At 37.2% G+C, this 26,538-nt stretch overlaps 1 protein-coding gene across 2 annotated transcripts in view; it reads left to right on the top strand.

Moving 5' to 3' along the window:
• The window catches only part of CCDC141 (coiled-coil domain containing 141), a 218,010-nt gene that overhangs the window by 90,178 nt on the left and 101,294 nt on the right, over positions 1 to 26,538 (top strand). For both annotated transcript variants that reach the window (XM_054477409.2, XM_054477408.1), the window contains exon 6: positions 14,003 to 14,119. In XM_054477409.2, coding sequence (XP_054333384.1) covers positions 14,003 to 14,119 — 117 coding nt within the window. The remainder of the gene's footprint in view (positions 1 to 14,002; positions 14,120 to 26,538) is intronic.

Below are 26,538 nucleotides of genomic sequence, written 5' to 3'. Positions count from 1 at the left end.
AAATATATTTGCTAATAAGTAAAATAAGGTATAGCAGAAGGTTTCTGACTTGGTAAGTTCTCTAACTTATGGGGTCTCATTTTTTTTTTAGAGGTGAGTGCTTTTGGGAGGCGTGCTTTTTAAAAAGTAAAGTTTATTTTTTTAGAGCACTTTTAAGTTCACAGCAAAATTGAGAGAAAGGTACAGGGATTTCCTATATGCTCCCTGCCCCCACACCTGCATTTTCCCTCTTTATCAGCATCCCCCCTCAGAATAGCTTGTTTACAATCAATGGACCTACAGTGACACATCATTATCACCCAGAGTCCACAGTTTACATGAAGGTTCACTCTTGATGATGTACATTCCAAATGTCCAATTCCATGTACCTATGGGTTTGAACAAATGTATAATGACAGGCATCCACCATTATAGCATCATAGAAACCATTTTCACTGCCCTAATAATCCTCCGTGCTCTGCTTGTTCATTGCTCCCTTCCCTCTAACCCCTGGTAAACACTAATCTTTACTGTTCCCATAGTTTTGCCTTGTCCAAAATGTCATAGTTAGGATCATACAGGACTTTTCAGATTGGCGTTTTTCATTTAGTAATATGCATTCAAGTTTCCTTCATGTCCTTTCATGGCTTGATAGCTCATTTATGCTTAAAGCTAAATAATATTCTAGACAACCCTGGGCAAAGTAGGGAGACCCTGTCTCTACAAAAAATGTTTTAAAGTAGCCAGGTGTGATGGTGTGTACCTGTGATCCCAGCTACTCAGGAGGCTGAGGTCAGAGGATCCCTTGAGTCTGGTGGGTTGAGACTGCAGTGAGCCATGATTATGCCACTACACTCCAGTCTGGGTGACACAGAGCAAGACTCTGTCTCAAAAAACATAAATAAATAAATATCCCATTGTCTGCATATACCACAGTTTGTTCATCCATTAATCTACTGACATCTTAGTTGCTTCCAAATTTTGGCAATTATGAATAAAGCTGTTATGGGCATCCATGTGCAGCTTTTTATGTGAACATAAGTTTTCAATTTATATAGATAAATACCAAGGAACACGATTGCTGGATCATATGGCGAGAGTGTGTTTAGTTTTGTAAGAAACTGCTGAACTATTTTTCAAAGCAGCTGTACCGTTTTGGATTCCCACCAGCAATGAATGAGCATTCCTGTTGCTCTACATCCCTGTCAGCGTTTGGTGTTGTCAGTGTTCTAGATTTTGGCCACTTTAATAGGGGTGTTGTGGTGTCTCGTTGCTGTTTTAATGGGCCTTACCTTTAAATTGGGAATAATACTTAACTCACAGAGTTGCTATAAGGATTAAATGAAATAATGTGCAAAACATGTAGCACAATGCATAGCATTTTAAGAGGTACTTAATAAATATTAGTTTATTTGCCCTCCCTCTCTGTGATTAAACCTTACAACTTATAAAAGCGTTCTCGGCCAGGCCTGGTGGCTCACGCCTGTAATCCCAGCACTTTGGGAGGCCGAGGCGGGTGGATCACCTGAGATCAGGAGTTTGAGATCAGCCTCAACATGGAGAAACCCTGTCTCTACTAAAAATACAAAATTAGCCAGGCATGGTGGTGCATGCCTGTAATGCCAGCTACTTGGGAGGCTGAGGCAGGAGAACTGCTTGAACCTGGGAGGCGGAGGTTGTGGTGAGCCGAGATCGTGCCATTGCACTCCAGTCTGGGCAACAAGAACAAAACTCCATCTCAAAAAAAAAAAAAAAGTTTTCTCATTCAGCCCAGATTCTTTCCCCCGGGTGTAGCATTACTGTTGTTATACATGTCAGGGTCTCTTAATACTGTTTAGTTATTGGAGGCTGTTACAAGTATAGTTAGGCTTTAAGAATGCACATTCGTGGTCAAGGGAATGAGGCTGTCATTTAGACTCCATTCCTAACAGCACTTGAACAAAAATTAATTGTAATAAGAACAATAAACATTATAGTAAATATAATCAGTCAATAAACAAGATAGTCATTTCCTTAAATATAAAATTTAGGCTCTTAGGCTGGGCGTGGTGGTGAATGCTTATAATACCAGCACTATGGGAGGTGAGGCGGGCAAATTGCTTGAGCCCAAGAGTTCGAGACCAGCCTGGGTAACATGGCAAAACCCTGTATCTACAAAAAACACACATGCACAAATTAGCCAGGCATGGTGCCATGCTCCCGTAAGCCCAGATGCTTGGGAGGCTGAGATGGATGGGTGGCTTGAGCCCAGGAGGCCAAAGCTGCAGTGAGCCAAGATCGCACCATTGCATTTCAGTCTGGGTGACAGAGTGAGACCCTCTGTTTCAAAAAATAAAATAAAAATAAAATTTAGACTCTGAATCTTAAAACACCTATGTTACATTTTCTCTTGTTAACAGCAGCGACAGTGGTTGGAGTAGTTAGTTAATAAAGCTGAGTATTGTCTCTTTATGCTTGTAAGAGTACAGATCCTGGGGCCATACTGTTGGCTGGGTTCAAATCCTGGCTTCACCACTTACTGGCTGAGTAACAGCAGTTATTTAACTTCCCTGAGGCTCAGTTTTCTGTAAAAATATGAATAATAATACCAACTACTATCTTAGCAGTTGTTACCATCATGTCTGAAAAAGATAGTGAAGGCCCAGCATATTACATACTGTCCCACTCCTCGCCCCTGCAATGTCATGCTCAGATGACGATTGGTCTCAGATTGAAGACCGGTTTTATTGTTTGAGTTCAGAGGATGTGATAAAATAAAAGTCAGTTTAATAATATTAACAGCTACCCTTGTTCAACGGGCACTGAATTGATAGTTTAAAACAAAAGTAGTACCTTTTTTTTCTGCTTGTGATTTAAAAATACTTCTTTGTTAAAATGTAGACATCACCTTCCATGCAGATTGCTACTAGAAATTTGGCATACTGCCACCTTCTAGACTTTTATCCAAGCATGAGCATAGTCATAGGCACACACACATTCATTAAAAAAAACTAAACAAACAAATCAAAATTAATTGAATTAGCCTATATATACTATATTATAACCTTTTTTTGTTAAATTGAAAAAAAATCATAAACATATTCTGTGTTTAAATCAATTAATTTTAATAAGTGTATAGTATTCTGCTATTTGAATATAACATAATTTAAACAGTATTTTATTAATGAGGAAATAGAATTGCTTTGATTTCTTAATATTATAAACAATAATTAATTCTTACTCTGTTAATAATTATATGAACAAGGAATCACTTTAAAGTCCAGGTATGTATAAGCACAAATTATCTCACCTGAGTTTTTCAGTTTTTCTGAACTTCTGTTTATTATTATTATTATTATTTTCTTTTTGAGACAGAGTCTGGCTCTGTCACCCAGGCTGGAGTGCAGTGGCACAATCTCAGCTCACTGCAACCTCCGCCTCTGGGGTTCAAGCAATTCTCGTGCCTCAGCCTCCCAAGTGGCTGAGACTACAGATGCACGCCACCATGTCGGCTATATTTTTTGTGTTTTAGTAGAGACGGGGTTTCACCATGTTGCCCAGGATGGTCTTGAACTCCTGGGCTCAAGTGATATGCTGGTCTTGGCCTCCCAAAGTGCTGAGATTACAGGCATGAGCCACCGTGCCTGGCCTGAATGTTCTATTTTAAAGTGTTGTTGATGGTACAATGGTGAAGAATTGCAGCAGGGACACTAAGCTGAGTGTCACTCAGTTAGTAATTTGGGTTTTACAGTTATCATATTCTTGGATGATCTACCTGATAATTCTAGAACACATGGAACCACATTTCATTGAAAGGCAAAGTTGTTTTTTTTTTTTTTTTTGTCAGTTCTGTCTCATTTTAAGGGAACACAGGAGCTATCAATCTTTACATTAATGAAATATCAGCTTTGTCAATCATTTTAACCACTTAAGAAAAAGGGAAATTAAGTAGAAAATTAGAACAAAGATTACTGATGAATAATAATGTGGATGTCTGAATATGTGATGTGTCTTCTCTCATAAGGGCCATTTAAAAGATACATTTAGTGCTTCTCTGTTTCTAAGTGCTGTGGCCTAATGCTTTTGAACTAAAATAGTTCAGCTAATTCTCCTTTGGAAAAGAAATTAGGTGACCAGTATGATGGGGACTTAGGATTCACATCAATTGCAGGAAAACAGTAAATGAAAACCACATACTTTCCTATCTTAATTGGGATATGATAGCCTCATAAAGATAATTATAGCATGTTCTTTCATCATTGTTTTTCAGACATAAAAATGTACTCTTGTTTTACATTTAATGATAAGCAGCTGACCTTTCTTTTCGGCTCCAGCAGCATCTTATTTTGCAGATAATCTGCCTCATTAATGAAAATCAGAAGCAGCTTGAAGTATTTCATGCATAATTAATTATCTTGGCAAGAAGATTTATGAATGTAATTTTTCTCAATTGCTCCAATCAGGCATAAGTGAGAAAAACAAATATATTAAAACTAAGCTATTCATGGTCTCTGTGTACAAGACAGTGTCAAGGACGTCTAGGAGAATTAAGACATGAGGGCAGACAATCTCTTTTTACTACACAGATCACATATAAGATATACATCTTTAGGGGCAGGAAGGATAATAGAATTCATATCAGAAGGTTTTGTGGTTTTATAATTTGAGTAAAATTTGTATCGTAATCATGCAGTATATTCCTTGTCAATGGGCAATGTAAATGATATTAGAGATGACATATATGAGCATAGCCTCTGGGTACCAATCTTGTGTCTGGTGGGCATCTGTAAAACTGTGCACCCATACAGGCACATGTGAATGTATTCTCTTATATATGATGGCACCTTCTAACTAGGATTTAGAACTTGAATGACTGAACGGCTTAAATGCATAATTTTAAAAGTCCTTCTCTGGAAGTTCCTTGACTTACCTGAGCTTCTTATCTATTGCTTTGGAAATTTTGAAATGGGGATACTAAACCTATCACCAAGAGATTTTGTGAGAATTAAATGAGAAGGTGTGAGTGAAAATACTTTGAAACATTTATATCAACAAAATGTCAGTCCTGGTCCCATGATTGTGATGACGCACGATGAGCCTCTTCGGTTGCATTCTTGAGTGTATCTTTCATATTCCAAGAGGTGGTATTCCTGGATAAACAGTGTTATTCCCAAAAGTGGAATTTGGGGGTTGATAGAATATGAACTTTTTTTTTTTTCTTTTGAGAGGGAGTCTCGCTCTGTCGCCCAGGCTGGAGTGCAGTGGCGCAATCTCGGCTCACTGCAAACTCCACCTCCCGGGTTCACGCTATTCTCCTGCCTCAGCCTCCCGAGTAGCTGGGACTACAGGTGCCTGCCACCACACCCAGCTAATTGTTTTGTATTTTAAGTACAGATGCAGTTTCACCGTGTTAGCCAGGATGGTCTCAATCTTCTGACATTGTGATCCGCCTGCCTCGGCCTCCCAAAGTGCTGGGATTATAGGCGTGAGCCACCACGCCCAGCCGAATGTGAACATGTTTTAAGGCCCATGATCCATTTTGTCAAATTACCCCCACAAAAGTTGTTCAAATTTGACTCCAACTACTTGGAGTTGAGTACTAGTTCCCACCACATTGGTCAATGTTGAGCATTACCTTTTATTTTCATATTTGCAAATCTGGTCTTCTTGTTTAAGTTAGTATTTCCTAAATCTCTAGTGATTGCATTAAAAATGCATCTATTTATAATGCATTTGTGTCTCAATAAATGTGAGCTGCTGCCTCAAAAAAAAAAAAAAGAGAAAAAAGGTCCTTCTCTGAAGGCAGCTTTCATACATTGGCTGGCATAAGGCCAAATAAGGGTTGCATTATTTTGGTGACACTGGTATCAAACCATTGGGTCAGTAACAGGTATAAATGACTGTCCAACTGTCCATAGATGAAAATTTATCACAGAATTTCATTTTGGTATATAGGCTGTCTCTAGAATTCTCTCTAGGGCACGCCAACAGTAAATGCAAAGGATCTGATAGTATTTGTAGAAGGAGCATGTAATTTTGACAGAAAAAGAAACCTTTTCTAACTGGAATGTATGCGAATGACTATTGCTTCCAATGGCACTGCAGTTCAAAGGCTGAAACAGAGGGACTCTGGTGCAGATGGCATGGATACCAATCCTAGCTTTTATATTTACTAGGTATGTGGTTTTGGGCCAGTTACTTGGCCTCTGGGCTTCAGTGTCCTTTTCTGTAAAATAGGAATACTAATAGTATCTACCTATAGATGTATTGTAAAAACAAAAAATATTATATATTTTAAAATGCTTTGAGCACAGCTTGGCATATTGTAAGTGCTGAATGATTTTCAAATGTTCACCATATCACTACATACTTTGAAGGTCACTTTCTGAGCTTTACTGGGTAATCACTAGCATACAAAATCAGACACATTAGCCACATCCCACACCAATTCCGTAAACCACTAGATAGTCTTAACTTTCTAAAATGTTCTGATATGAACAGGGCATAAATGCCGTTTCATGGCTTTATATCCAGTCTAGATTACTCAAAAGGTCAGTTTTAGCTGCAAGATAGAGTTAAAAACCAATTTTCCCCTCCTTAACTTTCTCAGCCCTTTAGCTATTTCTTTAGATCACTTATTATAGTTGATTACATTTTCATTAAATTAGGCCATTCCTGTATACTGTTCAATTGAACTGATGGCTTAACAACATTTTGGTTATTGAAGCCCCCAAGTCAGTTGGTAAGGGGGATGGGGACACATACTGTGACCATATTCACTCTCAGAAGTGATGAGTGTGCCTCCTTTGGAAGGCTCTGCGGTTGCTTCTAACCCTCATGCACATTGTATGACAGAATTAGCTGTTGCTGCCTGAGCTATCTGCTAAGCCCTGGGGCTGCCTGTGGGTCTCCTTTTACCTCTCTAAGCTCTTTTCCTTCCATACCCCTGGTGTTGCCCCTGGTGATCATTGGCTTTTCTTTTCTCCTGCCACCATCCCAAACTAGCCAGGGAGTAGAAATCATTTTCTCCTCTTCCCTCATTCTCACAATCCAATCCCCAAAGACAACCCAAAAGGATGAATTAATTTTAATTAATGTTGTAGGGAGACTCTTGAGCAAACAATCAATGGCATGCTTTAAAAAAATTAAGACATCTTTTAAAATTTACCAGTTATTTATTTTGTCTATATGACAGTTTCTGATTCATTGTTTTTCGCAACAACCAGAGGTTCAGGCCAAAACTTTGGTAGGAAATCCATTAAGCTGCCTGACCTAGGAACTGGGAAGGTAAAATGAAAATATCAAACTTTGGTCCCACTCCTAGGTAGTTCTGTACTGTCTGTCAGTCTGTCTGGCACTCTGTTTCTCTCACACACACAGTGAATATAACTGGCTGAAGATCACTTAGGATGGAACTTTATATTGGGAAAACCATGCCTTCGGTATCTTTGGCGGGGATACACATTGCCAAGACACTTGATGGGGCTCTGTTTCCTCTCCTGAAAAACAATATCTTTCCACCGCTGGGGAAGTTATTTTCAATGAGTCGGAGGTAATGCTAGAAATAAAATTTAGGTCCGGAGACGTCTACTGTACTGATGTTGTCCATTGGACTAAATAACTTTCCATCCATTAAGTAGTTGGAAGTAAAGAATCTACCTAAACACAAATAATTGTTGTGGGCAATGTTAAGAAGGGAAGTCCTTAGTGCCATTTTTTCATGAAATATAGATGTGAGAAGAGAAATTATATGCTAATACAAGTCAGAATAGTTAAATACATAAAATTATTATTCTAGACAGGAAAAAGGATTGTATGTAAAGCTGTTCATAAAGTAACAAGTTTGCCTTAAAATAACATATTTTAGCTTTCCTACTGCCCATCAACAGAGAATACCGGGATTTGATACTGGAATTTGTTGAGGAGATACTGATACCTTCCAGTTGATTTCAGTAATTCACAAACAGCTCCCAAATTCTACAGAAGAAAATTGTGAGCATTGTCCTCCTGGAATCTCTAAGTCCAAATAATAACAGGCCAATAACTAGATCAGTCCCAGAATACATCTAAAAATGGAAACCCGATCCACGTTTTTGGCAGTAATTGTTTTTTCCTGCCCTCCTCCCAAATCTGCAGGTACAAACATCAGCAACACAGCTTTCGCATCTCTTCTAATATGCATTAGAATCATCTAGTGGACCAAATGGATATTTCAAGTCTGGTCATTGCTAGTTAAGTCCAGAGCTCATTTGACTGTATTGTCTAATACAAAATAAAGACACCTGGTTCCCCTACTGTAAAAAAAGAAAAAAAAGACCCAAAGCCCTATGGAAACATGCCTTCAAAATCAAAGCAGGCATTAGAACTGTCACCTGTGACCATCAACGACAATTGAAAACATTTCTGTATATGTGTGTGTTTTTGGTAATTGCCAGAGAGACTGTCAAAAAGTCTTGGGTTAAAGAAGATAAATAACTGATGCTTTTTTTCCTTTATCAGTTTTTTGTACTTAACAGAACCTGGTTATTCAGCAAGTTCTGCACATGGAAAAGAAAATGAAAGTAATTTGATGAGATTTTCATCTCCCCTTAAGCATTTCTGTTAAGGTCGTTTGAATTGCTTATTGCTGGCTCACCTCCTCCAGCATATTTTAAATAAAGATAAAAGAGATCTGATTTCAGATTGTAGAACAAATTGCAGAAAAATAAACTGCAGTGGTTTATGGCATTCTGATGTGTTGCTTCGGGCTGCAGCAGAAGTTCACCTTCTTGCCGCCTGAGTTGTTTATCCTTGACCATCAGAGAGCATTTTCTACCACTTGCATGCCCCATCTTTCAGTCCTGTCTTTGGCACATGTCGTTTGGGAACTGAAATTCTCAGCCTGCTCTTGCTGTCACCACTGCCCACAGCTGGCTTCTTGCTCTCAGAGACTCCTTCTGAGAGGCCTGACCCACACATCCATTCTCCTCTCTAATGAACTATTTTCACAGAGCCCCTGACTGTATACGGGACTTATTTCTGTGTTAAAATTGGATTCTATAACCATAGCTTTGCATTTTGGTTTTTATTTTAAGAACGTTCATAAATATAGCCTAATGAGAACCATTTCTCTTCTCCAGAATCCTTTATTTCTGCAGATGTATATAATGAGCAGGAAAAATATTGCATAGTATGAATTCTGACACTGGCATTTCTGTCCCTACCTACAAGAATTTCCTCTGATTGGTTGTGTGAAATTAGGCAAGTTATTGAACTGTCTATTGAACTGTTACCTCGTCTATTGAAAGGCAAATATCTCTATCATAGGAGGGGTGCAAATTGGTTGAAATTATGTTGTAACCTGCCTAAATTCGTACCTAATACTTCTCTTGGGAGGATGGCTGGTTAACTTCTTTTACAGTCTTCATTCTTATCTACCAGCAGGGGTCCAAAGTGGGACTTCCAACAAGAAAAAAAAAAAGGAGTATTTCTTTGCCAAAGACTAAATATGTCCCACTCTTCCAACCTTCCCACTCTTTTTGGTACATCCCTGTATCAACTTTCCTCATGCATCTTCAGTGATGAACAAGACCTGCAAAGAAATGCATGTCATACCTAATCAAAAAAAAAAAAAATGTGGGAAGGAGCCCCTTTGTCACTTCTGCTTTCCTGAAAGCTATCATCCTTTACTCAGCCAACGAATGTAGCCAATGTCTTAGTCCATTTTGCATTGCTACAAAGGAACACCTGAAACTGGGTAATTTATGAAGATGAAAGCGTTATTTGGCCCATGATTCTGCTTGCTGAAAGATTGGGCATCTGTTGAAAGCTTCAGGCTGCTTCAACCCATGGTGGAAGGTGAAGGGGAGCTTCCATATGCAGAGATCACGTGGCAAGAGAGGAGGCAAGAGAACACGTGGAGACTCTAGGCTCTTTTTAACAACCAGGTCTGCTGGGAACTAATAAAGGGAGAACTCGCCCACAGCCCCCACCAAGGGAGGGCATTAATCTATTCATGAGGGGTCCGCTCCTGTGATCCAAATACCTTCCATTAGATCCCATCTCCAACACTGGGGATCAGATTTCAGCATGGGGTTTAGAGGGGACATACATCAAAACTGTAGCAGCCAACATCCCCACTTAGATGTTCATAAATGCTACCAACTGATATCTCACACTGCTCTTCTCCTGACTCCACTTTTTAAAATACCCTTAATTAAAGCTCAGTCCTTAAGTCTACATTTAACAAATATAGTCCAAATATATTTTAATTGGAGAACCATCCAATAATAATATAATGCAACCTACTGATGTGATTTTAAATTTTCTAGTAGCCACATTTTAAAAGTAAAAAATTAAAAAGTAAAAAGCCATATAAAAGGATGAAAAGCAATATTTTTAAACTAACCCAACATATCTAAAATGTTATTTCAATAGGTAATCAATACTAACATTTTTTTTTTTATTGAGATAGGGTCTTACTCCTATTGCCCAAGCTGGAGTGCAGTGGCGTGATCTTGGCTCATTGCAGCCTCAACTTTGCAGGTTCAGGTGATCTTCCTCCCTTAGCCTCTCTGAGTAGCTGGGACTACAGGTGTGTGCTACCACACCCCGCTAATTTTTTTTATTTTTTAGTAGAGACTGGGGTTTGCCATGTTGCCCAGGCTGGTCTCAAACTCTTGAGGTCAAGCGATCCACCTGCCTCAGCTTCCGAAACTGCTCAGTTTACAGGCATGAACCACCATACTCATACTCGTACTAACATTCTTAATGAGATATTTTCATTATACTTTATGCTAAGTCTGTGAAATCTGCTGTGTGCTTTACATGTGGAGCATGTCTCAATTAGGACTAGTCGCTTTCCAAGTACAAGACAGCTATGTATGATGAGAGGCTACCATATTGTACAGTGCAGGTTTTCCTGCCACCCCACTTTAACTTCCAAGGCAGCTCTTTTTTTCATTGAACATTCCTGATTGTTTCCTCTCTGCATCTTTGCTGACTTTCCTTTTTCTCCATCTCTTTTCACTCTGTGTTAGATGTCATCCCATCACTACACACACACCACACACAAAGATCTGCCTCACTCCTCTGCTGAGTTCTATCTCCTCTGGGCATCAAGTACCTAGAATGCCCTATCAAATTAATGGGATGACCATGAACACATTGCTCAGATGAAACTGGAAGATAGAAACTGGAAAGAAAGGAAAAATATTCTAATTAACCCCTTTAATCCATCATTGCCCAGAACCAATTTCCAGTGCATACTTCGAATACTTTTTGTTTTCCTTCCTTTGTACATCTCCTCAGCTTGTGGCTCATATTTTCATAGTTTTGCATGGACCATGTTCTACATAAATGTCCTGGTGCATCATTTACTGTACTTATCACTCAGACTTCTGGACAGCAGCTGACATAATTTAAAAGCTTATAAAAATGCACTTAGAATATCTTTGCAGCTGTCTGCAGTAGCTACTCGCTGGGCACAATGACTGATTTACTGGGTGGCAGAATATTATGATTGACATGCTCCTGGTTATTTAGGGTGTCTTATTGTGTCATCAGAAGGACTCTGAGAGCCTATTTTGTGTGCATCCCACAGCATACATGGTAAATCTGATCGAAGAGTCTGCTCCTGTGTATGAATACCTCATAATGAGATGTAACACCCTTATGATGATCTACTTACTTCTGAGTTTTATGCCAACTTGTTTTTATGTTTCTTTCCAGGATGCATCTGGTAGTAAAAATTTGTAGATCTAGAGAGTCAGCATGATTTAACAGGCAGGAACGTGAACAGGATACACTGAACATTATCATATTTCTTTAACTACATTCTCCTAAAGGGAATAGTATTGTCTTACAGGAATAGTATCTTTTGGGAGTTGAAATAGTATGTGCCAAATCTGGAAGATGAGGTCAGTAGATACTGTTTAAAAATCAAAACAACTCACTCTTTCCCAGCTTTCATCACTGCTGGCATGTGTTAGATGACAAGTCTTTGACTCACAAAGTTTAATAAGATTATCTGAGGTTTCAGACTTCTCACCTGTTTTTAGAGATTAGAGAACACCTGTTTGTACCCATTTTTCATCCACTCTGATTCTGTATTAACTGTCCCTATTAAAGCATTCTTGAGATGTCAAGTCCCTCCCACTTTAGCTAAGAATAAATAAAACTCACTTTTGTTTAATAAGATAAATTATCTCTGGAAGTTAGTTGTATTTGTGATCCACTTTACTTTGAGGAAACCCTTAAATCATTGCTCTAGTTGTGTTTTTATGGGGGCTCACAGAATTTTTGGGAGAAAATTATTTTGTTTTACAAAATAAAATAATAAATTTTATAGCTGTTGATAAAATATTCTCTATGTGTTTTCACAGTCACATTGTACATATCATCTAGCTCTAATTGGATACCAGAAAAACACTGTCTTCAAATAATTGTAAATACTTAAGCACAATACTTGTGTATCATGGGTACTAACTAGATAACGTGTATTTTGTGCATAGATTACCAGATATTCAGAAGAAAATGAGATATATGTCACATGAAAACTGATATAAGATCACCAGTATTATTTTCTTTGCACTAATGATGGGCTAAAATGCTGGTTAACAAAGACATTTCCAATTAGCAGAAAGCTGGAGAAATGCTTCCATCCTGTATTTTAACTGCCCATTCCATGCTGAGAAATACTAAGAGTTGGTGTAGACCTTTTGATCACATAGTCAGCTTTGTGATATCAGCCCTATAAGTGGTGTGTCCTATTCTAGGTGAGCCCTTAACTCTGATGTGTGTGTGTGTGTGTGCATGCACACACATGTCATGTGCATTTATTGTGTGGAACTTCTGATCTAATCTAGAGTTCTCCTTGGCTACCTGTTGTACACATTTCTCCATGTTACAGGATTTCAGAGAAATCCTGAGACTGCTGCAGGCAAGACAACCTAGGCTGGGGAAAGACATAGTATCAGGCTTGGGATTTATATGCCCATTGTTTTGAATGGGCTGCCAGTGTTCATTTTTCAGATTTGAAGTCATTCCCGCGGATGGCAGGGCTGTAAGACTTTAAATAACTCAAGCATGGCAGCAGGGCACAATGGAAAGAGCATGGACTTTGAAATCCTGCAGACTGGAGGACAAATTCTGTCTCTGCTACTTACTATGTGGCTGTGGATAAGCTGCTTAACCTCTTCAAAACTCAGTTACCACATCTCTAAAATGATGATATCATGACTGTTATAAAGTTGTTGAGAGAAATAGAGATGATGCCCAAAAAGCAACTAGCAAACTGTCTAGCTTGTAGTAGTCTCTTAAGAATCAGTCATTATGATATGATCATAAGGATAATGCTATACAGGATTCGAGAGTAAAAATCTAAGTCTGCTTTAATTGAGATAAGGAATCTGCATCCAGGGCCCCCATGTCAAGTGTTGGCATCATTTAAAAAGGTACAGATTATTTCAAGTCCTTTGCTATTTGTAGTTTCAGCACTGTATATGGCATGTATTTTAAATCAAGTCAATGAAAATGTGAGTCATGCCCTTACCACTTATAATGTCAGTGGGTTTTAGTAACATCTCTATTTTCTGGATATAGATTTCCAGCACTTGTAGCAAACTAAATATTTCTACATAGTCTATTTTATGGCAGAAAACATAATTCTACCTATGCTGTTTAATATCTTCATGTGGGTTTATATAACTATACTTGGATTCATATTCATTTCCAGGAAAGAAGATATATTTTAAATGAATTCATGATTTTTGGACTGCTTGGGAATCTATTTTGATTCTTTGTTAGGAGATTTTCATTTTATTCATGCCGTGTAATCTACTGAACTGATTAGTCATTTTCATACTTTTTTGGGATTTTTTCTCTTTTATGCGTGTAGAGGTTAAATGAAGAAAAAATTCTAAACTTGTTCATACTATTTTAATACATGAGATAGTTTATATAAAGAGAAATTAAAGTAGCTTAAGTTTTGAAAGGTTGAGGGTTATTTTTACTCACTTATTCTGATCATTTGAATTTTGATCTTTCTTTGTTGCTTTTTACCTAGGTTACTTGTTGGTTTCAGAAAACTATAAGAGATTTACAGGAACAAAGTCTAGGTTCGTCACTTTCAGACAATGAGGATCTAATTCGTAAGCATGAGGAACTGATAATAAAAGCAAAGGTAAGATATATATTAGACACATTAAAAATAATTGAAAAATGCATGAACTTTTCTTGAATATACTTCTGTGGGTAATTTAGAGGAGAACTGAGAACTGTCTCTGATTAATCTACTATTCATGTAAAAAAAATCCCAATAACATTAGCAAATACCACTGTGCATTGACAGGGCTTCCAGAATAATGATAAACAAATTAACAGCTTCTACAACAATATATTTTTCTGAATAGTTACTATGTGCCAGGCACTATACTATGTATATGAGATCCATTATCTAAATTATCATAAAATCTCTAAGGGGGAAGTATTATTTTCCCCATTTTATGCATCAAAACAAATAAAACACAAAAGCTTGGAAATGCCAAGTCACTTGACCAGTGTAATATATCTTGTCAGTGGCAGATTTGAAATTCAGTTCTAGGTTTTGTCTAATACAAAGGCCCAAGCTCTTAAACATTATACATTTTAGCTTTCTAAAAAATTTTTTTTTCTACACTGAGATATCACTATGAGTCATCACTTTTCTGACTTCCAGATATAATTTGATTGTTGTTCCAATTTACATGTCTTTTGCTCCTTAACTTGCTTCAGATTTCTTACTTTCACAAGAAGTAATGGCTACCAGCCAGGCAGCCACTTGTAGGTATACAGAATGCATTAAAATGCAAGCATGAAGTGCTGAAAGCAAGATGAATAAAGCACCGGTGTTGTGGTTGACCTTCTCTCCGTTGTGTCTTGTTATTTGAAAATCAGTGCATTTATACATCTAGGGGTCTGTAAATACTTTCCAAAATTCTTTACAGAGGCTCCATATTGATCTGCAAGAAAACAGAAGTCCATCATAGTAGAAGGGATGGGAACAGTGAATAATCACTATCAAGATGTAGAGAACTTTGTATATTAATATTTTAGATGATTGATAGTTGTAGGTAGAGCTAAGTCATAAAGCTCTACAAAACAGTGGGCCAACACTACTAGACAATAGTTGAATACAGGCTAGACAAGTCAAATATTCACATGTCTGGGAGGTTAGGAGTAGGCAGGATGAGGACAGAGGCAGTAGATTGCATTTATTTAGACTTAAATCTTTTCATGGGGATCATGACACGTTTGTTTCAGTTTCTTGCTTCTGTTTGAACACTCCAGTGTCTTGTAGGCATTCAAAGTGTTTGGTTTGAATATTTGATTGATAAAAGGTGCACTTACAGAAGACTGTTGACTAATAATGACTGATTATTTTTTAATTTCTTAAAAATTTTCAGCATTTTGTTTATCTGTTTAGGAGGTTAACTTTTTTCATTGAATTATATGGCAATTTATTCTGTTTGTATCAAACTCAAGTTTTATCAGTGAAAATTCTATCAAAAGCCCCAAATGCCAAGCACAAGAGATCACCAGAATTGCATAGGATGCTACTTCCTTTAATACCAAAAAAAGCAGTATATAGTGTACACATAATTTAGACATCCCTTGGGGTTATATTCACGATAAATGTGGAGTTATGGTTTCCTCTAGCCCTGAAGACAGTCTAGAGTAGAATATTTGTTAATGTTTGACCTTAGTAAGGCACAGTTTTTCTCATAGTTTATAGCTCATATTTCAACCTCTGATGTCCATAAACAAAAAAGCATATAGATATTCTTTCTATCAATATTATTAAGTTGCAGGTATAAGGGATGTAAAAAATAATTTGTAAAAGACTATTTTTAGAGCAGTTTTAAGTTCACAGCAAAATTAAGAGGAAGGTATAGAGATTTTCCATATACACCCTGCCCCAACACATTCGTAGCCTCCCCCATAATCAACATCCCCACCAGAGTGGTGCATTTGTAACAATTAGTGGACCTACATTGACACATCATTATTACCCAAAGTTCATAGCTCATATTAGAGTTCACCCTTGGTGTTGTACATTCTATGGGTTTGGACAAATGTATGATGATATGTATTGAATGATTGAACATCATTGAATTATACAGATTATTCTGCTGCCCTAAAACTCCTCTGTGCTCTGCCTGTTCATTCCTTTCCACACCCCCAACTCCTGACAACCACTGATCTTTTTACTGTCTTCATAGTTTTGCCTTTTCCAGAATGTCACGTAGTTAGAATCGTATAGTATGTAGGCTTTCAGATTGGTGTTTTTCACTTAATAATATGTATTTAAGTTTCCTCTATATCTTTTCATGTCTTGATAGCTCATTTGTGTTTAGAAATAAATAATAATCTAGACAAGACTGCATGACATAGGGAGATTCCATCTCTACAAAGCATTTAAACGATTAGCCAGGTGTGTTGCATGCTACTCAGCTAGTCAGGAGGCTGAGGTGGGAGGATCGTTTGAGCCTGGGAGGTTCCAGACAAGTACATGCACTTCCTTTAGGGTCCTGAACTACTCTGCATCTTGTGCAGAAGCTGAGTACTGCCCCATGTACTCAAGTAGTTTTCAAGCCAAACTGTTTTTGAGAAGTGAGGCATAGAAACCTATTTCTCTACAGCATCCCTGAGAGTAAATTTCTTTTCTTTTCCCTTTTTTTCTTTTTTGGAGATGGGGTCTCTCTCTGTCACTCAGGCTGGAGCACAGTGGTGCATTCGTAGCTCACCGTAGCCTCGAAATCCTGGGCTCAAGCGATTCTCCCACCTCAGCCTCCCGAGCAACTGGGACTGCAGCTGCATACCCCCATACCTGGCTAATTTTGTTTTTATTTTTTATTTTGGTAGAGACGGGGTCTTGCTATGTTTCTCAGGCTGGTCATGAACTCCTGGCCTCAAGTGATCCTCCCACCTCAGCCTTCTAAAGTGCTGGGATTACAGGCATGAACTATCATACCTGGCAAATTTATTTTCTAAAAAAAAAGGGGGGGGGGTTTGTTTATTTATTGGGATTTATGTGAAGCATTCTTTCCAATGTAAGATTTTCCTTCCAAACTATGGGTTGGGCTATAGAGCCATCAATCTTAAATCCATCTTTAATTACAAATTACAAAAATGTTGACTAATTATTTAGACTGATTCAGTCAAATGAAGATGAATGCTCAAATATAACTTGTAGATACAAAAAGGTTCTAAAGATATTTGCCATGAATTTCAGACACTAGAGAATTTACTGGCAAGATAACTGGTTATTAAGTCTTCAGGAATCTCCGAATCATATGGGTTTAGAGAGACCCCCATCAGTGTATATGCACAAGGGGGAGTGGTACTTTATTCTGGGGTGATCCAGGACAGCTTTCTGGAAGGATGGGGTTTGAACAGATGGATGGAATATGAGTTGTTGGTTAGGAGGGGGTGGTCAAACCAGAATATGGCAGAATAAGGCAAACAGCAATCAGACCAGGCTGTCTATGATGAGAGTTAAAGTCCTCATAATGTGTAAGCCAGAGAAGAGAGGCTAAGGAGAGTTGTCTTACAGGCAATAGACTTATCCACAGCCATTCTGTAGGAAACAAATAATAATTTGTGGTCATGACAGAAAAATAGACTTCCACAGGTTGGGAAATAGAAGAGATTCCTGAAGCAACGAGAGGTAGGCCTAGATGACCTCAAAACTTTCTTTAATTTTCAAATCCTGTAAAGGAGATAGGATGTACATTTCAGTATCAATTATGCTTGTTATATTGAAAGCAAGATGAGTGTAGAAAACACCTTTCCAGAGCTGGTTGAAAGGAATAAGTCTGGGCGGGGGAAGTAGCAGTATTTGTTTAAAGTAGATAGTATCTTACCTTGGTATTCCCAGTACATAGGACAGTGCCTGATATGAAAAGGAGATTTGATTAATGTCTGTGTAGTAAGTCTTTTACGTTGTGAAGAAGAAACATCCTTTTAGTTTTTTTTTGTGATTCCCTGGTGACTTTAGATAATCACTTAACCTCCTTTTATCTATCTATCCACCCAATATCTTTAAAAACATTTTTTTAGCCCTCAGAGTAGAGTTACACTTCCCTTTTGGTTTACCTTATTGTCTTCCCCTTTATTCTCTCTATCCCTCACATTCTCATTCTCACAGGGACCTACTCTAATGGGCTCAACATATGTCTTTAGACATAGTCCTATTTCTAAAATACAGAGTTACGTGTTTCAATTTGCATAAATAGAATGAAGCCATAGATCTCATTGTTTTTTGCCATAACACTGTTTGCGTCTAGTTCATATGGTTCTTTGTGTTCTTCAGTATGCTAATTTCTAGTTGCAATGTAAATTTGGAAAGTTGTATTATGTAGATGATGTTCTACTTCTATCCTTCCTAATTTATCACTGCCTCCCCCCATTTCTTTATTCCTTCCTAATCTCTGATCTTATAGAGCACTCATTCTTTCTTCTGCTGTACTCCTTCTGCCATTCAGCCCTCTTGCCAAGTTCTTCACTTCAGCTATTACATTTTTCATGCCCAATTGCTGACATTGATTCTTCTGCTGTACTCCTTCTGCCATTCAGCCCTCCTGTCAAGTTCTTCACTTCAGCTATTACATTTTTCATGCCCAATTGCTGACATTGATTCTTCTTCATAAATGGTTTTCTGTTTTACCTATCTAATGTATTTCCTCATATCTTTTTATATCTTTCCTCATATATCTTTCCTCATATACTTTTTAACATATTAAATTTTTGGTCTGTCCAGTGCACTAATTCTGCTTCTTCTGTATTTCAGTGTTGCTTGTGGTCAACAGATGTTGTTTATCCCTGTGAGTTAATGTTCCATTGGGATATCAGTAACTTTGGTATAGTGGGGATATGAAAGCCAGTGCTCTAACTTACCCCTTGTGGGTGAGTTGGGGAGACTACCCCTAAGTGCAGTTGACTTCTTTTGCTACAATTAGGATTCAACCATTCCCATTTGTCCCCCAACACCCCCCCTCCACCACACACACAAAAGAGTATACCGCTTGGACGACCTCCCAGTGATTAGATTCTGGACCTTGCTTTTATCTATGACCTATTTCTCTGGGCTACCCACCTCACATGGTGGAGAGTTGGTATGGACACATGAAGAAACAAATCAGGTTGCCTACCTCTCTAATATCAACTGTCCATCTGATTAGATTTCCATGGGATCCTGTTTTTTCTCTCTTACTGGTAGTGGACTGAGGGTACTATTTTCTATCCAAAAAAGGTAGAAAGTGAGCAATGACCAGGGAGGTAAGGAGAGAAAGCATCACACCTAAAAAGTTCTCCCCTGGCATATCTCCTGTCTATGGCATCCAACCTTATTGTATGTAGACAGCCATGTGCCCTGAGACTCAACCACCTTTTGTCTCCCACAGAAAAGTTCTGTGATCTATAAAACCTTACTTTTCACTTTACAGAAAGAGCCAGCTATATAATTTGTGAGGCCCAGTGCAAAATAAAATTATGGAAGGTTTTCTTAAAATATTATTGAGAATTTCAGTATGGGGACAGCATGGGCACCTTTTAAACATAAGGCTCTATGTGATTGCACAGGTCAGTTGACCATGAAGCCAGTCCTATATACAGGGTTAGGATTTCTGGAAAGACCTAGCAGCCTTTGCTGGATATACATTTTCCTTAGCCACTTTATTAGCCTCTTCTCACTTGAATTAGCAGGCTTTCTAAAACAAACCAAACCAAAAGAAAAAAAAAACATGCAGATTAGATTAGAGAAAAGGGAATTATAATGACCAAATGCTTATAGTTCTATATTCTTTGTCTTCCCTTGCTCCAGAACAGAATATGTTCTGGGAGCAATGCAATATCTAGAAGTTGACTATAATCCTATACTTGGTTGCATCTACATGGAGAAAAACAGGTTTAAACCCCTGCTATGCCATTCACTACATAATGAATGACATACCTTGGATATATTACATCCCTGTGAGCCCCACTTTCCTCACCCGTAAGATAGAGCCTTGAAAATTCAATTAGAAAATGTTTGTGACAATAATAGTGGGAGACTTCAAAACTCTACTAACAGTATTAGACAGATAATCAAGGCAGAAAATTAACAAAGATATTCAATATCTGAACTCAACATTGGACCAAATGGATATATTAGACATCTACAGAACCTTTTATCCCAAAACAACAGAATGTACATTATTCTCATCACCACATGGCACATACTCTAAAATTGACCACATAATTGGACATAAAACAATCCTCAGCAAATGGAAAAGAACTGAAATCATACCAAACACACCCTCAGACCACAGCACAATGAAAATAGAGTCAAGACAAGGAGAATCACTTAAGACCATGCAATTACATGAAAATTAAACAACATGCTCCTGAGTGACTTTTGGGTAAATAGTGAAATTAAAGCAAAAATCAAAAAGTTCTTTGGAACTAATGAGAATAAAGATACAACATACTAGAATCTCTGGGACACAGCTAAGGCAGTGTTAAGAGGGAAATTCATAGAACTAAATGCCCAACATTTAGTGTTCTCCCCTAAATGTCTTTCTAACATCAAAAAGTTAGAATGATATCAAACTAACAACCTATCATTGCAACAGAAAGAATTAGAGAAGCAAGAACAAATCAACCCTAAAGCTAGAAAAAGACAAGAAGTAACCCAAATCAGAGCTAAACTGAAAGAAATGAAGACATGAAAAAACATTCAAAAGATCAATGAATCCAGAAGTTGGTTTCTTGAAAAACTTAGTAAGGTAGATTGGCTGCTAGCTAGAGTAATAAAGGAGAAAAGAGAGAAGATCCAAATAAACATCATTAGAAATAATGAAGGGAATGTTACCACTGACCCCATAGAAATAAAAATAACCATCAGAAACTACAACGAACACCTCTATACAGACCTAAAAGAGATGGATAAATTCTAGACACATATACCTCCCAAGACTGAATCATGAAGAAATTGATTCTCAGAACAGACCAATAATGAACTCCAAAATTGAACAAATAATAAATAGCCTATCAACAAAAAAAATGCCTAAGACCAGGTGGATTCATAGCCAAATTCCACCAGAGGTACAAAGAAGAGCTGGAACCATTCCTACAAAAACTATTCCCAAAAATTGAGGAGGAGGGACTCCTCCCCAACTCATACTATGAGGCCAAAACCTGGCAGAGACATGACAAAAAATAAAAACCAGGGCAATATCCTTGGTGAATATTGATGCAGAAGTCCTCAACCAAACACTTACAAAACCAAACTGAACAGCACATCAAAAAGCTACTCTACCACGATCAAATAGGCTCCATTCCTGGGATGCAAAGTTGGTTCAACATATGCAAATCAATAAATATGATTCATCACATAAACAGAACTAAAGACAAAAACTACATGATTTTCTCAATAGATGTGGAAGAGGCTTTCAATAAAATTAAGCACTCCTTCATTTTAAAAATCTTCAATAAACTAGATATTGAAGGAACATACCTCCAAATAATAAGAGCCATCTATGACAAACCCACAGCCAACATTATACTGAATGGGCAAATGCTGGAAGCCCTTCCCTTGAAAACTGGCATAAGACAAGGATGCCCTCTTTCACCACTCTTATTCAACATAGTATTGGAAATCCTAGCCAGTGCAATCAGTCAAGAGAAAGAAATAAAATGCATCCAAATAGGAAGAGAGGAAGTCAAACTCTCTCTTTTTGCAGATGACATGATTCTATATCTAGAAAACCCCATAGTCTCAGTCAAAAGCTCCTTCAGCTGATAACTCCAGCAAAGTTTCAGGATACAAAATCAATGTACAGAAATAATTAGCATTCCTATACACCAACAACAGCCAAGCCAAGAGCCAAATCAGAAAGGCAATCCCATTCACAGTTGCTGCAAAAAAAATTAAATTCCTAGGAATACAGCTAACCAGGGAGGTGAAAGATCTCTACAATAACAATTAGAGAACACTGCCCAAAGAATTCACAGAAGACACAAACAAATGGAAACACATTCCATACTCATGGATAGAAGAATGAATATCATTAAAATGGCCATACTGCACAAAGCAATTTACAGATTCAATGCTATTCTTATCAAAATACCAATGACATTCTTCACAGACCTAGAAAAACCTATTTTAAAATTCATATACGATCAAAAAGAGCCCAAATAGCCAAGGCAATCCTAAACAAAAAGAACAAAGCTGGAGGCATTATGTTACCAAACTTCAAACTATACTACAGGGTTACAGTAACCAAAACAGGATGGTACTAGTACAAAAACAAGCACATAGACCAATGAAACAGAATAGGTAATCCAGAAATAAGGCCGCAAACCTATGACCACCTGATCTTCAAAAAAGCTGACAAAAACAAGTGATAGGGTAAAGACTCCCTATTCAATAAATGCTGGAATAATTGACTAGCCATATGCAGAAGATTAAAGGTGAACCCTTCCTTACACTATATGCAAAAATCAACTCAAGATGGGTTGATTAAGGACTTAAATGTAAAACCCAAAATTATAAAAACCCTGGAAGACAACTTAGGCAATATCATCCTAGACATAGGAATAGGCAAAGAGTTCATGACAAACACACCAAAAACAATTGCAACAAAGCAAAAATTGACAAGTGGGATCTCATTAAACTAAAGAGCTTCTGCACAGCAAAAGAAACTATCAACAGAGTAAACAGACAACCTACAGAATGGGAGAAAATATTTATAAACTATGCATCTGACAAAGGTCTAATAGCCAGCATATATAAGGAACTGAAACAAATGTACAAGAGAAAAACAACTCCATTAAAAAGCGGATAAAGGACATGAACAGACACTTCTCAAAAGAAGACATACATGTAGCCCACAAACATGAAAAAAAAGCTCAATATCACTGATTATTAGAGAAATACAAGTAAAAACCACAATGAGATACCATCTCACACCAGTCTGAATGGCAAAGTCAAAAAATAACAGATGTTGGTGAAGTTGCAGAGCAAAGGGAACACTTATACTCTGTTGATGGGAGTATGTAAATCACAGTATGGAGACTCCTTAAAGCTAAAAGCAGAACTACCATTCAACCCAGCAATCCCATTACTGGGCATATACCCAGAGGAATATAAATCATTCTACCATAAAGACACATGCATGTGAATGTTCATTGTAGCACTATTCACAACAGGGAAGACATAAAATGATCCTAAATGCCCATCAATGACAGATTGAATAAAGAAAATGTGGTACATATACACCCTGGAATACTATGCAGTCATAAAAAAGAATGAGATCATGTCTTTTGCATGAAAATGGATGGAGCTGGAGGCTATTATCCTTAGCAAACTAATGCAGGAACAGAAAACAAAATACTGCATGTTTTCACATATAAGTGAGAGTCAAATCATGAGCACTTATGAACACAAAGAAGAAAACAATCGACACTGGGGTCTTCTTGAGGGTGGAGGATGGGGGAAGGAAGAGGAGCAGAAAAGATAACTATTGGGGACTGGGCTTAATACCTGGGTGATGAAATAATCTGTACAACAAACCCCGTGACAGGAGTTTACCTATGTAACAAACCTTCACTGTATCCCTGAACATAAAATAAAAGTTAAAAAAAAGAAAATGTTTGTGAAAGCATCCACATTTTAGTAGTGACTCCAAAAATATTGTTTTATTTCCTTTCCCATCCATAGTGTAAACTTCCAAATAGTTTTTATCTGTGGGTTTTCAACAATCTAATTTCTTGTTCATGGAAAAGAAATTCAATTTTATATGTCCTTAAATAGTAAGCAGCATATTACATTTTGGACTTTTGTTTGGGTGTGGATATGAGGCACAGAATAGGAAATGTTCCTTTCAAAGAAGATTTAACACAGAAATAAGGCATCAAGCTGAGGATTCATTAGTGAAGCTCCTATAAATAATCTGGTAACACAGAGAAAGCAGGTGTTCTCTGCTACCCACAGCTAAATTCAACAGCAGGAAGCTGGTGTATATGGCTTGTTAGTCTACTCAGTAAGTTCTTTCTAAGTAAACTTTGAGAATGTCTTTATCATTTCTTACTGGAATACATTCAGAACAAGAAATACAGCAACTTTCATAGCTCTTAATAAATGTGATACTTTATTCAGGATGTGTTGAAATAAATGAACTAAAGGATTTTTAAATACGACCTTTGACTCTGGGTAATTGTTTTAAATTATACTTTCTTTACCAAATATGAAAATTCTTTTTTCTTTTGTGTATATAAGAGACAATGAAATAGCAGACATGGATGATTATAAACCATCCTTTGGTTTAAAACCTTAAATACTCTTAAATTGTATTATAAATCAACTTGATGCCCCAAAGCTTGAATTCAACCTTTGAAACTCAGAATTTGTTGTAGGAGGTATTAAAATACTATGCAAACAAATACTTGCTAATTATTTTTTTTCGAGGAGGCATAATCACTCCTTCTCTTACACATCAGAAATAATGTTCATATAGTAGAACTCCCTTCAGGAATCAATCTGTACTTCTATAGCTTCAACCCTTGGTTAAGTTCAGGCCCTTTGTAGTTCGTGCCATGGGGGAATGTGTGGATTAGTGCTTCTCAACTCTGGCTGCACACTGGAGTCACCTGGGGGGTGTTGAAAAAATACTGATGTCTGTATCTCATTCCTAGAGATTCTATGTAGGTTTTGGTGGGCATCTGGCTTAAAAAAAAAAGTCAATGTTAAAATGTTGGAGTTTCTGTTAAAAAAGAAATCTAGATTTCCTGTTTCTTTAAAAAAACTGGAAGATCTGGCATTATCAGACTCATCTTCCCACATAGACATAGTGACTCCTGGTTGGAGCCCAGTAATACCTGTTTCTTTTAGAAAAGGTATGTGCACATCAGTCTGCCACATTCCTTAGTTTGCCACTATTCCTCATGACCTACCCCCCTTCTTACCCTTGCTTCATTCATTCACATTATGTGCCTGGCTGCTGTAAACATTTGGATTTGAGACCAGATGGGCAATGAAATATCATCCAAGCAAAGTATAGCTTCAACTGATTTGCATTTTAGGAGATTACCTTGGAAACAATGTGAATGACAGTAATGGGAGGGAGATAGAAGACAGAAAATCACTTAAGAAACTATTGCGGTTTGAATGGGAGTGACTTTAGGAAAGGCATGATCTCTTTCGAGATGGAGGTTATTAATCTCTATCTTTAAGGCTTAAATGAAACTTATAGCCTTGTTATTCAAGGTGTGACTCCCATAGAACAACAGCAGCATCAGAGAGTTGTTAGAGATTTAGAATCTCAAATCCACCCATCACACTTATTGAATAAGACTGTGTTTTAACAAATTCCCCAAGAGGATTTGTATTCATGCTAAAATTTAAGAGGCACCAACTTAGATGTTTTGCCCATGTGTTCATCTATGTACATGTCCCTCTTAATTTTTATACATGACTTCTTATATTGTTGTCTTATATTATGACATATATTGTTTATGAAGTTCTTGATTAATAATAATTTTTAAAGTTCTGGGAGAGAAGCAAAACTGAAAATTGTATATAGAAACATCATCTTAAATGTTTTAATATAGCAGCATTCATGTATCTCAGCTTCAAGATTAAAACCATCTTCCATGATTCATCATCTAATCCGATTTTCCAAGTCATTGAAAATATTTTCTAGTTGTTACTGAGTGATTTCATAAATTGGATTTGTGATCTTGGCCCCAAGTTCCTTCAAATAATATTATTTGGAGATCTTCAGAAAATACCAATGCTTAGGTCCCACAGAAACTATAGTCAAAGGAAAGAGTTCAGTTTAAAGTTAAAAAATATTTATAAATATAGGATAAGGAAGTAAAGCAGAATCTCCCACAAGCTTATTTAAGTAATTTAAATGCATAATTATCATCAGTAGAGCCAATGCAAGAAAGTCTCTTTCAAAATATGTTTATTGTTTTATTTTTCTGATTACACAGTACCTTCTCATTTTAGAAAAAAATAGAAATGACATAAAACTAAACAAAATAAAATTAAAATCACACTGTATGTGGGTGTATATGGAAATAGGCAGGAAAGAAATATAAAACATTTACATATGAGTGTTCCAAAATTGTGTATTGTGTGCACGTATACACTATACATGTGTATGTATACACAAAAAATTGTATGTGTTGTTTTTCAATGTGATTTTTTTCCAATTAACATTATATCATAAGCATTTCCTCATTTTAACACATATTTTAAATGTGTTTTCTAAGGATTACATGTTACCAAACCGTGTAGATATACATTATTTGAAGTGGCAACATCTAGCGTCTTAGACTACTTAGCAGAGAGTGAATGGGACACTCCCAGGCAGTACACAGCATGGCAGCCCTCAGGCAAGGGAATTGGAGTTGGATTTGAGCATCTCTGCTTACTTCTGATATAATCTTGGGCAAATTTCTTATGTATTTGGGCCTAGGTTCCAGTCCCTTTTTGTGAAAGGGGTAACAATTGTACCTAATTTACAGAGTTTGTTGTGAAGATTAAACGCGGTTGTATATAACAGTTTTGTGTGT

This window comes from Pongo pygmaeus, chromosome 11 (assembly GCF_028885625.2).
Source record: "Pongo pygmaeus isolate AG05252 chromosome 11, NHGRI_mPonPyg2-v2.0_pri, whole genome shotgun sequence".
Classification (NCBI taxonomy): domain Eukaryota; kingdom Metazoa; phylum Chordata; class Mammalia; order Primates; family Hominidae; genus Pongo; species Pongo pygmaeus.
Note: the sequence above shows the minus strand (reverse complement) of the source record. Positions and strands in the feature narration are given on the sequence as shown.